Source organism: Rattus rattus, chromosome 3 (genome assembly GCF_011064425.1).
Source record: "Rattus rattus isolate New Zealand chromosome 3, Rrattus_CSIRO_v1, whole genome shotgun sequence".
In the NCBI taxonomy this organism is placed as follows: Eukaryota; Metazoa; Chordata; class Mammalia; order Rodentia; family Muridae; genus Rattus; species Rattus rattus.
This window is the reverse complement of record NC_046156.1, coordinates 141,791,464-141,810,179: the sequence shown is the minus strand read 5'-3', so window position 1 is coordinate 141,810,179 and position 18,716 is coordinate 141,791,464. Positions and strand designations below refer to the sequence as shown.

The 18,716-nt window shown below is 36.8% G+C and overlaps 1 protein-coding gene across 2 annotated transcripts in view; it reads left to right on the top strand.

Annotated features, from left to right (window-relative positions):
- Il7 (interleukin 7) overlaps positions 1-18,246 on the top strand; it is a 45,455-nt gene extending 27,209 nt beyond the window's left edge. Inside the window, exons 3-5 of one of the 2 annotated variants that reach the window (XM_032898635.1) lie at positions 13,334-13,414; positions 14,454-14,585; positions 16,415-18,246. In XM_032898635.1, the coding sequence (XP_032754526.1) occupies positions 13,334-13,414; positions 14,454-14,585; positions 16,415-16,522 (321 nt within the window). In that variant the 3' untranslated portion in view covers positions 16,523-18,246. Of the gene's footprint in view, positions 1-13,333; positions 13,415-14,453; positions 14,592-16,414 lie in introns of both variants that reach the window. The other variant, XM_032898636.1, reaches the window with a different exon arrangement.
- The last annotated feature ends 470 nt before the right edge of the window (positions 18,247-18,716 follow it).

Sequence of the window (18,716 nt, the reverse complement as noted above, 5' to 3'; positions counted from 1 at the left end):
GGATGCTAACTTTTAAGACATTGTTATGCATGCTACAATCCTTATAACCACTGAGATCAGATATTTTGTAAGGGAGAGCAGGGGCCAGGAGATGACCTCCTAAGGACATGGAAATAGAATACTGTTATGGAGAAACTGGAAAAGGATTAAACAGGGGTGGCGATGGAAGAAAATGGAGGAATCACGAGTAGGGACAACTCACACTAAAGGGCATTTGAAAAACACACATGGAAATCTGCTACTGTAGAATTTTCTAAAATATATGTATAAATGAAAGAAATCTAAATGGAGTCATTAATATTAGAAGAGATTGTGGGGGTTGGGGATTTAGCTCAGTGGTAGAGCACTTGCCTAGCAAGTGCAAGGCCCTGGGTTCGATCCTCAGCTCCGGAAAAAAAATGAAAAAAATAGAAGAGATTGTATCCCAATTGGAAAATTTAATGCAACAAGTAAAATTTCCAATGTCAGGAATGGGTTACATATTGTTAAGTCATTAGACAAGGGGGCCCATGGGAACCCCTAACATCACAGACTATTTCTAAGGCTACTTATTGCTTGTTTTTCACCAACTGATCATAATGCCCTATTGCAGAAGACAACACTTACATATGTCATTAAACACTAAGAAGTTGAGCTGGAGTCTAGGGAGAAGCTCTACCTCTACTAACTAGCTTTCATGGTACTGGAAGGTACTCTGCACATTACCAGAGAAAAAGGTATCCACCAACCCAGTCATAAACCCTGCTATCTAAAAGAGGGACTTTCTGGTAATGTATGATATGGTACAATACAGGTACAAATATAGGATTAACCAAATACTATCTGGTTTGATTTAAGGCCCACTCCATGAGATGGAACCCATGCTTGACACTTCTAAAGTATCCAAGAACTTAAGACTAAATATGCCGTGAGCCTAGGGGGAAAACAAATACTATTCTGCCAAAAGAACATTGTGGAGGTTTGTTCTTTTGCTATGTATGTATTGTAATGCTAAATGCTGGCCTCCAAAGTCTGGTTGCCACCAGTGATAAGGAGATCCTCATGTACACCAAGTTATGTTATGAACGAATCATGCTCCTTAATTTAAAACTATTCAAAACTATTGGTCCAATAAAGATGTCTACAGCCTACAGCTGGGCAGAAGCAAGATAAGCAGAGTTTTGGATCCTGGGCTTCGGGTCTGAAGCAGGACCACAATGGGGAGGAGAAAGAAAATCGGGAGAAGAGAAGATGCCATGGAGTAAGGGATCAGGAGAATTGGCCATGAGGACTGGCCAGTTGGAATAAGAGGGATTCAGGCAGAACATGGCGAGTCACATATCAAGATTATTGGCAGGGAAGTAGACTTAATGGCACAAAGGGTAAATTCTGCCCAGTTCTAGTGCTTTAAAGGCTTAGATAATTATAAAAGTGTTGTGTCTTCTATATGGGAATGGAATAATCAATCAAAGGTGGGGTAGAAACCCTTGGTTTACATTAAATATTTACTACAACAGAACATTTAAAATAAAAAGACCCCTAATAACATATTCTTATGACAGATTGGTTTTTTCCAAACAAAGAACCAGTCCTTCTTTTCTTCAAATATAAATTTACTGATTTGGGTTGCTTGTAACTTTTCTTATAAAAATCCTTTTTTGTTTTATTTTTGTTTTTTAGATTTTTTATTTACATTTCAAATGTTATCCCCTTTTGCAGTTTCCCATACATAAACCCTCTATATCATTCCCTCTCCCCCTTCTTCTATGAGGGTGTTCCCCCTTCACCAACCACTCCTACTTCTTGCCTCCCCTCCCTGACATTCCCCTACAGTGGGGGGTTCAGCCTTGGCAGGACCAAGGGCTTCTCCTCATATGGGTGCCCAACAAGGCCATCCTCTGCTACATATGCACCTGGAGCCATGGGTCTGTCCATGTGTTCTCTTTGGATGGTAGTTTAATCCTGGGAGATCTGGTTGGTTGGTATTGTTCTCATGGGGTTCCAAACACCCTCAGCTCTTTCAATCCTTTCTCTAAGTCCTCCAATGGGGACCCCTTTCTAAGTTCAATGGTTGGCTGTGAGCATTTGCCTCTGTATTTGTCATGTTCTTGCAGAGCCTCTCAGGAGACAGCTATATCAAGCTCCTGCCAGCATGCACTACTAGGCATCAGCATATTGTCTGGGTTTGGTGGCTGTATGTATATGGGCTGGATCCTCAGGTGGGGCAGACTCTGAATGGCCATTCCTTCAGTCTCTGCTCCAAACTTTGTCTCCATATCTCCTCCTACGTATTTGTTTGTTTCCCCCTTTCTAAGAAGGACTGAAGCATCCACACTTTGGTTGTCCTTCTTGAGTTTCATGTAGTCTATGTATTGTATCTTGGGTAATTCGAGCTTTTGGGCTTATTGGTGAGTGCATAGCATGTGTGGTGGTTTTTTGTTTTGTTTTGTTTTGTTTTCTGTGATTGGGTTATCTCACTCGGGATATTTTCTGGTACCGTCCATTTGCCTATGAATTTCATGAAGTCATTGTTTTTCATAGCTGAGTAGTACTCCACTGTGTAAATGTACCAGATTTTTTGTATTCATTCCTTTCTTGAGGAATATTTGGTTTGTTTCCAGTTTCTGGCTATTGTAAATAAGGCTGCTATGAACATAGTGGAGCATGTGTCCTTGTTATATGTTGGAGCATCTTTTGGGTATATGCACAGGAGTGGTATATCTGGTCCTCAGGTAGTACTATGTTCAATTTTCTGAGGAACCTCCAGACTGATTTCCAGAGTGGTTGTACCAGTTTGCAATCCCATCAACAATGGAGGAGTGTTCCTCTTCTTTCACATCCTTGCCAGCATCTGTTGTCACCTGAGTTTTTGATCTTAGCCATTCTGACTGTTTTGAGGTGATTTGCATTTCCCTGATGACTAAAGATGTTGAACATTTCTTTAGGTACTTCTCAGCCATTCGATATTTCTCAGTTGAGAATTCTTTGTTTCACTCTGTACCCCATTTTTAATAGGTTTATTTGGTTCTCTGGCATTTAACTTCTTGAGTTATTTTGTATAAGGGATATTAGCCCTCTATCAGATGTAGGATTGCTAAAGACCTTTTTTCCAATCTGTTGGTTACCATTTTGTTCTAAGTACAGTGTCCTTTGCCTTACAGAAGCTTTGCAATCTCATGAAGTTCCATTTGTTGATTCTTGATCTTAATTGGTGTTCTGTTCAGGAAAATTTCCCCAGTACCCATGTATTTGAGGCTCTTCCCCACATTCTCTTCTATTAGTTTCACTGTATCTGGTTTTATGTGGAGGTCCTTGATACACTTGGACTTGAGCTTTGTACAGGGTAATGAGAATGGGTCTATTTGCATTCTTCTACATGCTGACCACTAGTTGAACTAGCATCACTTGTGAAAATGCTATCTTTTTTCCAAAATCTGTATTCAGAATGTGTCCTTTATTGTGTCTAGATTTAATGTTTTCAGGCTTCCAGGCCTTTAGGCATTTGAGTAATAACCTGTTACTGTGCATGTTTGTGTACGTACGTGTGTGTGTTCGTGTGTGCATGTGAATGTATATGTGTGTATGTTCATGTGTGTCTGTGTGTGTTTGTGTATGTATGTGTGTATGTGTGTTTTGTGTGTGTGCATGTGTGTATGTGTTTGTGTTTGTGTGTGTTTGTGTATGTGTGCATGTGTGTGTGTTTACTTCCTCAGTGTGCTAGTTATGCATAAGGATACTTGCTTATTGTAAACACATTTTTTGAATAGGGTTTCATCTAGCCCTAGCTGGACTCTAATGTGCTATGTAGTTAAAGATAAATTTAACTCTTGATTTTCCTTCCTCCATTAACAAATTGCTGAGATTACAGACATTTGACAACATACACAGCCATTTGTCAATGTTTGACGGTTGTACCTCTCATTTCATCTTCATAAAAAAATTTTCAAATAATAAAATTAATTTTTAAGATCAATGTTAATTTCATAAAACCAAATTTGTCCCAAGAGTATAGAATTCCCATCTCAGTGGCCTTAGGAAAACTGCTCAAATAGCACTCTGGTACAGTGGTACATGTGCTGTAATCTAGGATTCTGCACGTCGTTATCACCCTGTGTCCTTATTATACATCAGAGTTCTTTCCTGGTGAAAACTCAAACTATGGGTTAATTTCTCAAATATCAAATATTCAAATCATAGAACCACATAGAAAAGTTTCACTGGCCCATTTGTCCTTCACAGCCTCTTCTCTAAAAGCCAGGAATGTTTTTCTCTACCCATACTTTCCTTAAATTCTTCCTTTGTCCCCAGCTCCGAAAAAAAGAAAAAAATTCTTCTTTCACTAACAAAAAAGCATGTAAATTTCCCTCAGTTCTTCATGTGGTCTGACAGCCTTCTTCAGTACAAAGTATCCCATTGTCTAGAATGCCATACGTTGTGCACTTACCTGCTGAGACACATTTTCATTGCTTCTCTATTGAGAAAATAACAAAGCCCCTTTAAAAGGCTATTTGCAACGTTTGAGCATGCTTTCAAATCCTTTGGGTAAGTAAATGCTGAGGAGCAAGATTGCTGAGTTAAAGAAAAGTTTGCCTAATTTTATAAGATAAACAACCAAACTGTCTTCCAAACTGGAACTGCCATTTTGCATTCCCACAGGCAATAACTGAGAATTCTTATTGCTCCATACCCTGTCCAGTGTTTGGTGTGGTCTGTTTTAGGCTTTAGATATTGCAAAAGCCACAAGAGGGATGTGGTAGTTCATTATTTTCCTTTCCTTTCTCTAGGGACATGTGAGGCTGAATATCTTTTATATACTTTGTCATACTGTCTTTAGTGAGGTGTCCACCTCACTGGTGGTGTCACCTCAGTGAGGACTGAGGACTCCCTTTCCTGCTTGAATGGGTTGTTCTTTCTCTCATTGTTGTTTTATGGCTCTGTTCAACAAAAGTTGAAAGTGAAAACTTTGCAAAAAGAGTGTCAAAAGAATGTGAAGACATGCTGTAGACTGGGAAAAAGAAATATCAAATGACCATTTTTAAAAAGTGTCCACTTATCAATCATTTCTCTCATACGTTTAAAGGATCACACTTTAAAAATTGTATTTCAGCATGCAAATGGTCATCTAGGTCTCCCCCTATGTCACAATCTAGCAGGGTTTAGTTTTGAATTTTCTGTTACATCATAATTCACTTGAGTCAATTTGATTAAAAATGTGATATTTGTGTCACTTTGTTTTGGGGTAAGAAGAGTATATATCTATTTCCCCCCCAAAAAAACACTGGAAATGTGATATTGTATTTATTACCTTTGCTTTTCTGCCACAGATCAGTTCACTTAAAAGGTGTCAAGAGTGTCTCTATGGTCACTTTTTATTGGCAAACTGAATCCTCTAACATAGAAAAATATATATCTAATTAAGTAATATTTATCCCAGTCAAGCAAGGCTGATTTAATATTCAAATACTAATCAATGTAATTGATTATATCAGCAGGATAAAGAAAATCTCACAATTTTATTAACATATTAAAAACAGTCTTTTTATATATAAAATCCATTAGGAACTAAAAAAACTAGGATTAAGGATTAATTTTCATTTTTTGAGAGATATTAATATCCATTTGGTATCTGTAGCTATCCTAAAACTAACTCCCTATGTGAAGGATGATGGCAAAACAAGAGAAATTTTAAATAAAAATATTATCACTTTATTTTACCATCCCTCAAATGAGATATTAAGGTATATGTCTAGAAAAACACGCAGAAAAGATTCTTAAAAAATCAGAGGATATCAAAGGAATAGAGAAGACACATCCTATGCTCATATATGGAAAGACTGCTGCAAGTTACAATTAGTTTATAAATTCAATGTGATCCCAGTTAAAACACCAGCGAGTTACTTTAAGTATTTGAAAACTGATTTAGCATTTATGTTGAGAAGAACTCTTAAGAGCAAACTTACTAAACTGAAAAACAGTTCAAGAGATGTTGCCTAATCTTGAGACTACCTAAAAGTTAAGCATCATAAATCTATTATTCCATATTGGAATGACTTGTTAGACAGGACATTTTATTACAAGGTCCAGAAAACCTAGGAATCATCTTTAATTTATCAATCTTCCTTAATTTTCACTTTAAAATAAGATTAAGTTTGCTTCTAAATATTTCTCAAGTTTCCTTTTCCTACCAGGAAACCCAGATATGCTGACTGATTTTAGGTCAATTTGAAAATAAACAGTAATTTATTAAAGAAGGTATTTCAACTAATGTATGTCCCCCATGAGACTGACCTGTGGACAAGCCTGTGGTGCATTTTCCTGATTGATTTCTGATGTGGGAGATTCCAGGCCACTGTGGGTTATGTGCAGGAAAAGAAAGAAGACGGAGAGAGTCAATAAACTGCCATCATCCATGGCCTCAGCATCCGCTCCTTTCTCCAGGCTCTTGACCTGATTCAGTGCCTGACTGACTTCAATCAGTTATGAACTGTGATGAGGAACTGTACTGAAATAAACCCCTTTCCTCCCAAGTTGCTTTTGGTCATAAAGTTTAATTAGAGCAATTAGGAAACAATAATTTTAGTAAGAGATAATTTACTTTAAAAACCCAGATATATCAGTAAACTATTATGTAATGACGATAAACAAACATCCCAATATTTACCTAGATACACTGACCCTTCCCATCCAACCCAGTGTGCTATTGATGTGCTACTCAAAACTACATCATCCCTGGATTTGTCCATACAAATATAGCCAACTGCTAATTTTTACTTTTAGAATTTAGAAAGGTCTCTTAACATTTTTTATGACTGAAAAACTTCCTCCAGGTACTTTCTTTTTTATTAGGATGTTATATCTGTAAATTTATAGACATGTTCCCTCCTTTTGATTTCTTTTATTCAGACATCACGGCCATGGCACTTTCTCTCCTGAGGAAGTTAATTATAACTCTTGTTTTCTATGTTTTAAGTTTCCCGTGCCTTTATCTCTGGGTGACTTGTGTTACAGAACTTGGTCCAGGGGCTTGATCCTAAACAAAGTCTTTATGGGAGTTCCTAAATACACTCTGCCTGTAGCCCTTCACGTACTTGCTTATTGCTATGGTTAAATTAACAAGAACAACAATATCAACCAACCAGACCCCCTCCCCAGAGCTTCCAGGGACTAAACCACCCTCCCAAGAGAACACAGGCTCCATCCGCATATGTAGCAGAGGATGGCCTTGTCAGACATCAGTGGGAAGAGAGGCCCTTGTTCCTGTCAAAGCTGAATGCCCCAGTGTAGAGGAATATGTCAGCTGGGGAGGTGGGAGGGAGTGGGTGGGTGGGTGAGGAAAGGGGGATGGGATAGTAGGTTTCTGAGGGGAAAACAGGAAAGGGGATAACATTTAAAATGTAATTTTAAAAAATCCAATGAAAGAAAAAAATTTAAAAAACTTCATGACCCAAAGCACTTTGGGGCACAAAAGTTTATTTCAGTTCATAGTTGTAGTCTATTCAAAAGGAAAGTCAGGGCAGAAACTCAAGACAAAAGCCTGAAGGCAGGAACTGAAGCAAAGACCATAAAGAATGCTTCTTTCTGGCATTCTCCCTGGGGCTTGCTTAGTTTGCTTTTGTATAATGCTGGAATCGTCCACATTGGGATAGGCCCTCCCACATCAATCACCAATCAGTAAAATGCCCCACAGACAAGCCTACAGGAATATAATAAAGGTATTTTCTCAGCTGAGGTGCCCCTTCTAAGATAACTATTTTGTGTCATGTTAACGACAACAACAACAACAAAATCAACCAAGTTAATACCATTTATCTTTTATAATTTCACAAGTAACAAGTTGGTAATTAATTGTGCCTATTGGATTAATATCTGTATTTGCCACCAAATAGTAACACATTGAGAGAATGAACCTCATGTAATTTTTATAGCTGTATCTTCATTACTAAGTTTAAAAACATCTACATGGTAGATGTTTAAAAAACACTTTATTAAGTTTAAGTGACTTTTCTTTTAAATTATCTAATGAATGCCAGTTTAAATTGCAGTCTGTTAAGCTCTAAATTTTGTAGTAATTGAAACAGGATTCTGTAAACAGAGAACATAAGTTCAACATTTTATAAGGTCCCTCTAATGAGACTTTAATGGACTAAGATTTGTCCAAGCATGGGTTGTGATGATTGTAATAAAAAAATAGAAAATTTTTGTAGGAAACAACTTTTCAAAATCTAGAACTAAACTTAAGATTGAATCTTGAGTATTTTTGGATATTAATATGAAATATTTTGGATAGTGAGGATCAATCTCAAAAAGTAGATGTAAGGAAGCAGAGAATTTGCACTTAGACACTAACTAGAACTGTTTGTGCAAGACATGCACACAAATTTGCTCAGAATGCTCTCATGAGGATTCACTGGGAGCACTCCTGACATTCTCTTTTGTAAGAAAAGCCAAAAGAACTATTCTGTGGCAGAAAATGCAGCAACTGGGTAATAGCTGGCCTGTTGACTACCTTTATCTGTAACTTCCCTTTTTTTCAGTCAAGTAACTGATGTCTATCAATAGCTTTTCCTATACAATGAAGGCACCTAGCATGCATTTCTCAGATTCATAGATACACACTGGGATTCATCATTTCCAAAGGATTCATTTTGAGTCATGACATGGAGGAATATGGTCATTTTTACGTATGGCCACACAAGTCTGACACTTCTTTTGAAATAGAGTTCAATTCCTTCCCCTTGAAGGTAGACTAGAATTAATAGTTTCTATTGAACCAATGAAGTAAGGTGAAAAATGCAGTGTATGTCTTCTAAAACTGAATCACAAAAGGTAGAAAACCTCTTCCTTTTGTTTGTTGAACACTTGATGTAGTGCAATTCACTTACGAAAGTGTTTAAGGACTCAAGAAAGTATGTAGAAAGGCTCTAGTGAAACTCTGAGAGGTCCTATCATAACTAAACTAGTGAGGTATCTTGAGAATAAATATTCAAGTTCTAGTCAAAACCTGGTGACTATAGAGAGGGCTAACATCTTAATGGTGTTTTATGGCACATATAGATCCAGCAGCCTCTTCCAAATTCTAACCTTCAGAAAGGATGAACGATAAGGGTATTATTATTATTATTATTATTATTATTATTATTATTATTATCATTATTATTTGTGCTGCCATTACTGTAATTTATGATGCAGTGACAGATAAAGAAACAGTTGCTTCCTGATACTTGGCCCCACGTAAACAAATCACAAGAGGCCAGTCTCAAGAGTGAATATGCTCTGGTCTAACCTGTCCATGTCCACAACTGAAGAGTCAATTTTTAGGTAAAATGCAACATTTATAAGAAGAACAACATACTTCTCTGTAATAAGTTAGATTATGTCACCAGAACATATTAAATTCTCTTCTTAGAAATTTATGGTAATGGAATCTTTGAAAATGTGATTATATCAAAGATTTGACATGGGGAAATTATACTGGAAAACCAGAACTCTGCTATTGCAAATGGCCTTTTAAGACAGAAGTCTGAGGGGCTGGCGACACATACAATGATGGAGTATGGTGGCATGGCCATAAGCCAGGAACACTAGGAATGTTGGCAGCCAGCAGTAGATAGAAGAGACAAATCATAGATGCTCCCTGTGAACCTTTAACTCAACACTGACTTTAAATTTCTGATCTCTAGAAATGGAACAAAATGTGTTTCTTTATTTTGAACCAACATGTTTCTGGTAATTTCCTAGGCCAGTCATGGGAAGTGAATTCATTCTACCATAAGGTAGAAGCACTGTTACAGTATTTAACAGCACTGTACAGTATTTAATCAGCTTTAACATTCATTTATAAAGTTAGAGGTACTATTTATTGATTTCACCAAACATGAATAAATGAATAACGAATGAACACAAAGCATAAGCAAAGTAAAATAGAAAAATTAAAAAGCTAGGGCTAACGAGAAGGCTTAATGGGTAAAGGTGTGGAATCTACAGACATGAGTTCAATCCCAGGGTCTCACAAGGAGACAGAAGAGAACCCTGAGGTATTGTCCTCCATTTCCATACACGTGCACACACCTGTACTCTCCTGCATGCATGCACTGAAGATATTACCCATAAAACCAGTAAAAAATGCTAACATTTTTCTTACACTCTTTAAGAAACTAACAGAAAAGCAGGCAGGATTAATATCAGAGAAGAGAAAATGGAAAAATGGTGAAGTTTTTGTATTTTCAGGGGAAAATAAAGACTGAAGTCTAAACTGCTCGTTAGTTCCTTGTTATGTAAGCATATGTAAGATTTTGTAGAAAACACACAGAAAGCAAAAAACTAAAGGACAAATACACTTAAAAGTGATGGAAAAGGTATATGCTGTGAGTATTGCTTGTAAATAGAGGTATAACAGGTACAGTTGTTTGGAAGACTTTGGAACTTTGGAACTTTGGACAAGAAAAGTTGTTTAAATAATAAATGGGGCATAATGGGGCATGGTCATAGAAGCATGGAAAACAGAAGTTCTGAGAGTAATTTGGACTATGTAGGCACTGGTGAAAAGAATAATATCAACTGGACTAGAGACCATTATTGCTGTACTTTGGCAAATAATGGGGCTACTTTCTGCAAAAAAAAAACTCACCTGTGGTTAAATTGAAGAAATTTCTACTAATATCATTGGCAGAGGAGATTTCAAGACAGTTTAATATCAATTGTGCCAAGTAGTGATTTTATTCACTCTCATGTACATCTACAATGAAGAGAAGCAAACAAGGCAAAGAGAAATTCAAAATGTACAGTTTGGAGAGAAAAAGAGAAGCAAGACATTTGGTACTGGAGCTCAATCATGGGAGAAGCTTAAAGCCCTGATGCAGGATGGAAAAAAGGGAGTAGTAACCTCTGGCCAAGACCCCTCTTGGCTAATCGTGGAAAGGAAAAGACCTGACATTTTTCTTTGGCCTAAACAATAATGGAACACTTATGCAATGCAATTCAGGGAGGGCACAGGTTCTAGCTCCAGCAAGCAGGAGAAGCTGGCAGCTTCAGCCATGTAGTTTTGGCTTTAGAATTCAGTGTGACACAGGAACAGCACTGTGGAATGTTCAAAGGTTTAGGAAAGCTGTTAAATCAAAGGTACATGGCAGGGGAATCTTTGCAGAGAAGTCCAGGAAAGCCATTGTGTAAAACTGTGAATGTAAAGGCTGGATTGCGATCCCACATGTTGGAAAAGTCACAGTATGGCGTATTTGCCAAGGAGAGAAGCTGCAGGCAGGAAGTGGAACCAGCCCAGGAATAACAAGTGTGTTTCAGTCAGCAAAGCTGGGAAGTGTGGGAGATATAAAGAGCTATCTACTCAGCCCTTTGACACTGGGCAGAGAGATACAGAATTTGGAGTTTGCCCTACTGGATTTCAGTCTTGCTTTGGTCCAGTGTTTCATTAGTAAGTTCCTGTTCCTCCCCTTTAGAATGATAATGTATAGTCTGTGTCACTGTATGTAGGAAGTATGTGATAGGCATTTTGATTTTTGCTTTTATGGGGTTTTACAATTAAGAAATTGGCTTAAGTCTCAAGGAGAATCAGACTTTGGAATTGTGAGAAGCAGTCTTGAAATTAAAAGACTATGGAGACTTTGGAAGTTGGCTGATGCATTTTACATTCTGATATGGCTAGAAGCCTATGGGGACAGGGAGCTAAATGTGGTAGTTTTGAATGATAATGGCCCTATGGGCTCATGTATTTAAATATTTAGTTCCAAGCTGATAAAATTGTTTGGGAAGGATTAGGTGCTGCAGAAGGAGGGGTGTCACTAAGGGAAATGCTTTGAGGTTTCAAAAGCCCATTCTAGGTCCAGTCTCTGTCTTTGCTCTTAGCTAACACTTTAGTGCCATGCCTGACTACTTCCTGCCATGATAATCATGGACTACACCCCTAAAACTGTAAGCCAGGCCCCAGTTAAATAATGTCTAAGAGTTGCCTTTGTCTGGTGTCTCTTCAAAGCAGTAGATCATCAATTAAGACAAGAAGGTTAAGTATGTAATAGAAAAAAAAAAAAAACCCTGCAAGGTACAACCTAATGAAATCAAAGACCTTTTCTAGGAGCAAGTCACACAATAGCTCATAGTAATTTTAGCTTTTCTATTGTGTTTTTTCCATATTTATAGTAACCTGGAAATAATGTTTACATTATTACATTACCTGTAGGAATCTTACTTTGACACTTGTTAAACCAAGAAATGGGAGTTTTCTTTCATTGCGAATCCATACTCTGGGCTGCTCTTCATAGGCTTGAATGGTAACTTCAGAAGGCAACTCTAACATCTTTCATGCTCATGTCAAAGGTATATTGTCATCACACTGAAAATTAATTTTTAGTCAAACACTTGGCAAATATACAAAAGAGTTCAACCCTCTCTTCTATAGGCATATGAAACTTTAATAGTTCCTCTCAGCATTTGCCTAACCAAAAACAATTTTCAAATACTGTTATGAAATTTGCTAGAATTCTCCAAGAATTTAAATTCAGTGACATATTTCATATGAGACTTGTATGTTTAATAAAGCATGTATGCCTAATTTGATGTCATTCATGGGTAGAAAAACGACTGAGTAGACAAATAACTGTTCACTACCTTTAGTGATAAGATGGTAGTTTTAGAAAATATATGTCTTGCTCCTGTGATGACTCCAGTATGCCTTGAGTGACTGACAAACACATTTCCAAAATGCATGCTTCTCAAAGGTATGACGTGATCATAGTTAGAGGATACAGGAACCATCTGCCAAATGCCAGATGAAACCAGGTCGCTGTTTTCTTAAATTAGCTTCCATACAGGGTTTTGCAGAAATATTTGAACAACGGTCATTAGTAAACATTGAATTTTAAACAATTATGTGTTCACGCACTCCTTCCTACAGGTAAAACAGTAAATGCATACATTTTAAAGTCAGAAGACCACGCCTCCTTTGCATGAGTAATATGAACAGTACACACTTCCCTGAGTGGCAGAGAGACAAAGCTCAGAAGCCCTTACCAATCTCGACCTGGCTCTACTTATTGTTTTGACAATATTATCCAGACTAAAGCTTTCTGAAATCTTTAAGGAGCTCCGATAGCCTGGAATCACCAGTGCAGTAGACAGAGCTAGTTCAGTTCAATCTTAAGAGATTCTGAATCTTATCTGAGATGATATTGTAAATATTTGCTAATTTTTCACATAAAGAAAACCTAGTCTTGATGCTAGTAAGTAATCAGGCAAATTTTGCTTTCCTTAAACTGTTAATATGAGTATCAGATATTAGAATGTTTTTTTATAAATATATGTTAGAGACATTCTCTGAATTTAACTATATTGTTTTATATTATTACAGGACAAAATGACAGGAACTGATAGTGATTGCCCAAATAATGAACCAAACTTTTTTAAAAAACATCTATGTGATGATACAAAGGTAATGGTAATTTGGATTTCTTTATGAGCTTGGTTTTATGCACAATTCTGTTAGATAATTAAATTAATTCCATAATCTTTTTATATTAATGACAGGATTATCATTTGTCTATTATATTATACTGTGGTCTATTATATGTTATTTTTTCAGCTACCCTGTCCCCAATAGATACAAAGCACATAATAATCTGTTGTCCTTATTTTCTGTTGTTTACTTTGAAAATGCTAAAAACACTGACTAAAAAGGCACAAGTGTCTGTTTTCTCCCAAATCTTTTATGAAGGAAAGTACTTGTCAAAACTACACACACACACACACACACACACACACACACACACACACACACACACACACAGAATACACACACACACATACATACACACTTACATTTTAGACAGTCTTATATTTTTAATATTTGTTGTAGTTTATGCCAGAGTCAGTTCTAGTTGGTCAATTACAATGGAAAATCATTTCTAAAAATTCCCAACATTTGTAAAATTTCCCCAAAGAAACAAGAGATGCTCTTTGACATTTGGTAATCTTTCTAAAACTCACACAGCTATTAACCTCATAGTATCACATAATCACAATTTTTATTTATTAACTAATTTATCTAATAAAGCTTATGTCTTAGGTTACATGGCTCTTCGTTTTTTCTTTAGTACCAGCTATTCTTTCAGAGCTCCAGTGTCCCAAATGGTAACAAAAAATCCACACATACCTTTATTTCCTAGTGTTTTCTGCAGCCTTCTTCTTTAGTTATCCTGTTAAAAGTACATAGTCTTATAATATGTTCACCTGCAAATGATCAAGCCACATGTTCCTAATGGAGAAATGACTTCTTAAAAGTCAGATAATCATTAAACCAAATTCTAGGCACTTTATGTTCTCTGTTTCCTTGCAGCCAAACAGTTTCATTCCTGTTACTCGTCAGTCATGTGATTAACAGGAATACAGAGCTAGGGCGGAGGTGGGGTATAACTAAGGGACAGGGATCTAGCCTTATGTTAACAACACTGTTGATTCTTTTCTTCTAATAGGAAGCTGCTTTTCTAAATCGTGCTGCTCGCAAGTTGAGGCAATTTCTTAAAATGAATATCAGTGAGGAATTCAATGACCATTTACTAAGAGTTTCAGACGGCACACAAACACTGGTGAACTGCACAAGCAAGGTAAGAGTGAACTGGGCATCACACTGCATCACTCCTGGTCAGCACAGTGCACTCTTCACTGTGAGCCACGCTGCATTACACCTGGTCAGGACACTGCCATTCCCTGGTGGCCACCGTTATTGTCACAGAGTTTAAGTGCTGCTTTTCACTTTAAGTTGAAAAGTATTCCCCTACTCAAGCCTTGGCTGCAAAGTCACAAAGCCCATTTGGATCTGCTTCAAAAATTAACCAGTCAGGGACACTGAACAATGATCATGCTGGTGTGTGGGTTATGGATTCTTTTTGACATTTCCATTGTTGTTGTTTATCAGCACAGATATGAAAACATGACTCTTTGTAAGGAAGCAGGTGAGCTTTCACACACTGCATTAGGAAGCCATAGGCATTCCAACCTGAAGTATAAAATTCAAAGTACACAAATATATGACCCAGAAGCAACATAAAAATAACAAGGGCCTTGTCCATGAATTTAGAAAGTTTAGAATATTTGTGTCTCCAGAATTCCAGAGGTAAAGGGAGGGTTTGTTCCCACCTGCTTTTTCTGTGTTATGTATCCATGGTAATGGTCAGACAGCTCATAAACAGTTCTAGCCATGCTCCCACTCTTGGGAGAAAGTGATGGAGTTTCTGCCTATAACCCACACATAGCCTCCTGTATACTCTAAATTGTATGCAGGCTTCTTAAAAGTTCCACAGCAATGCGAATGATAAGTAGTTATTATGTGTAGTTTGAAGAATAATGACAAGTAGTTCACACATGTTCAGTACAGGAGCATTTTTCTTCAAGTACGTTCAAATTGCAGTTGATTCAATTCATGAATGTGGCACTTAGAGACATGATCTGTACCAGCACTAAAGTCGTGGAAGCACCAACTAACTGATTGTACAGCAACTTCAGCAAGTGAAAATGTTCTGTGTCTCCACTAGAAAGATTAAAGAACAAAATGACCCATATTTCCTTTCAAGTTCTGTCATCGACTCTTTGAAGTTATTTAAAGGTTACATGCTTATGTTACTTACATAACTAATAGAGATATGAATTGTGACTAAATTAAAAAGAAAGGAGCTCAAGATGAATGCATTACAACTCTGTCACACTGGCTCCAACCTCTTCGTGGCTTGTTATCCTTATTTGCAGAATGAAGTAAAATCATCAAGATTATAGGCTTATCCACTAGACAGAATAAAGTAAGATATGTTAAGTGCTGAGAATAATATCTGACCAAGAAAATGCTCAACTAGCTGATTCTTTACTCTATGAAGAGCCACTCAACTATGTCTGTCACATGACACTGAGGGATACGACCAACTGCTGTCTGGCAGCTGCTGTACATATGAGCATCTCTCTCCATACTGTACTAGGAACATGTAAAAATTATTAATTAGGTGAGGAAAACCAATGTATGAGGCAGATAGTAACCAAAATTTATTAAACATTAAGTTTTTATACCATATTCTAAACTACCAGTTGAATCGGGTATATTATTCATCCAAATACCGTCAGTGTTAAATGTTTTCACTAAAATTGTTTTTTCATATAAAAAGTTCATTTTCATTATATTAAAATGTGTCATTTATGAAAGTTTAGATTGTTGGGTTCATTTTTGGAGGGGAAAATGACATATAAAACATTAAGCATAGAGGCCTTGATTTTCCTAATCAATCATAATGATCAACATAGGTCACAGTTTAAGATGCCATGCAAGGGTCCTCATTCTGCAATACTAAATAATAGCTATAATCTAATGTGATGAAAAATAAAAAGCAAATATTTTGAGACTCATTTTTATTAAAATATTACATTAAATCTATTGAATTTATTCCCATAGGAAGAAAAAACCATAAAGGAACAGAAAAAGAATGATCCATGTTTCCTAAAGAGACTACTGAGAGAGATAAAAACTTGTTGGAATAAAATCTTGAACAGCAGTATATAAACAGAAAATGTAGTAGCAACCTCCAAGAAACTACTGCCTTGCATACTTGGAGAGTTTGAAACCCTCCCAGAAGTTTCTGGATGCCTCCTGGTCAAATAAAGCAAGCAACTGGGAAATCTACAGTGATAGACATAAGAAATGCAACTGACTCCTGCGGTGAGCATATGCCTATGGAAATTTATCAACCTTACTGATTTTATAAAGCAACCCTGTCATCTGCAATGCTTTTAAAACCTTTCCAAGTGTTTCTACCACTATCCAGTCTACAAACAAGGCTCTGAAGATTCAGAGTCACCACTGTTTTGTTAGCAACCATGCACTGGGGGAGTGGAACTGTCCTGTGGAAGACTGCAGATACAGGAGGGCTCCTGGTGATGGATAATGCTCTTGAAAACAAGAGTCACATCTTAAAGCAGCAGCAGCAGCAGCAAAAAGAAGGTTGAGGCATAAACAAATGTAGTTAAATATGAATGTATAACACATAGCTTCAGTACAGAGCATAGCAGATATTTTTAAATAAAAGTATTCTTAAAAATAGAAATGCACTTAGTTCAAAGATACTGAACCTTAGTATTCAGTCACTTTTGTCATATATGTATAATAAAGCTTATATAACTGAATTTTCAATTTGGGAAGTATATTTTTAGAAGAATAATATATGTTAGACTTTTTATTAATGTGTATATTTGATTTTTGACATTATCTTTATATATATAAAGTATTTTCATACACTACCAATTGCCTACTTTGGATAGTATCTCTTTTTAAAATAAATGACCTGTGTTAACACTGTCAGGTTCACTTAATCTTAAGAGTGTTCACTGCTGCACTGTCATTTGATCCCATTTTCACTGAACACATTTCCTTTAACACACTCATGCCAAGGTTCAGCATGAGATTAGCACCTTACAACCTTGTTAAGAGAAGAAACATTAATTTCTTGCTCTATAGTTGGGTCTTATTATACCTAAGGCTGGCTATGATGCTTCTGCCTCAGACTCCCCAGTGCTGGGATTGCCCACACGAGCCAACATACTCAGTTAGAAACACTTTTTTAATGTTAAATTCATGTCTTTTACAAGATGCCTACATATATACTATGTACATACCTGTTTGAAAGGTCTGCTGTCTTCATTCAGTTGCAATGGAAACACTACCCTGCAGAGGCCAAATTTCTGAAAGAGATGAGGATTGGCTTGTACAGAATTCCCATTCCGCTTGCTCTTTCCAGCCACTTGAGCATCTAGCTATAGCTGGATGTATTTGATCTATACCTGCTCCACCAGCACCTTCCATGTGTGGTAGCCATGCCTCCTTGCTCCTCTTTTCCCCCAACACATTTAATGTTCTACAGATAGCTGGGATTAACAAGGTTTTGAGAGAATCACTGATTGTGTAACGTTCATTTCATAATCACCGTTTGCCCAGAAAACAGTTCTGTCACATTGTTTGGAACATGTGATACTTTAAGAAATTTCATTTCTTTAATGGGCTTTCCATAACGTACTTATATCTCCTAGATCTACTAAGTAACAGTCCCTTTTCTTAAAGAACTGGCAAAACGGATAAGCCATTAGAGAACTGAAAGCATTTGCAAGTGTAAAGATAAACTCTATACGTGCAAGGCTATCTGGTTGGCTCCCTAGTATTATTGAACAATATTCTGATTGTGGCTAAATAAAAGATAATATTTCTAAATGCTTATTAAAAGTTTTTAAAATTTCTTTGTTGCTTATCATTTACTCACAAAGGACTAACTGTGGGTAAAATTCTTATTCCAACAGTTCATACAACATGAGTACTAAATGCATCAGAAGTTATCCACACATCTATGTTCCGTTGCACTCATTATTTCCTAACAAGTGGCAAAGGGGACAGAGGCGATATGCATCCTGATGATGTTCTTATAGGTGCACCATGGTAAACTTGAACCTGAAATTTTTTTTCCGAGGTCATGCTTCCACTTCCATGTGGTTTCAAGAAATTCTATCAGTCTTACCCCAAACATTTCTTCAAAACTTTAAATTCAGTGGTATTTCTGGTGCTTTGTACTAATGAAACCTTTCTGTGTTTATTAAATTTTTACTTAGACGTCTCCTTCAAATTCTATTCAAACTCTGCTTAAATTTTAAGCACCTTTACCTGTAAGAGGTGGTTCTGATGCTGATTGGGAATCTGCATGTGAACGATGAAA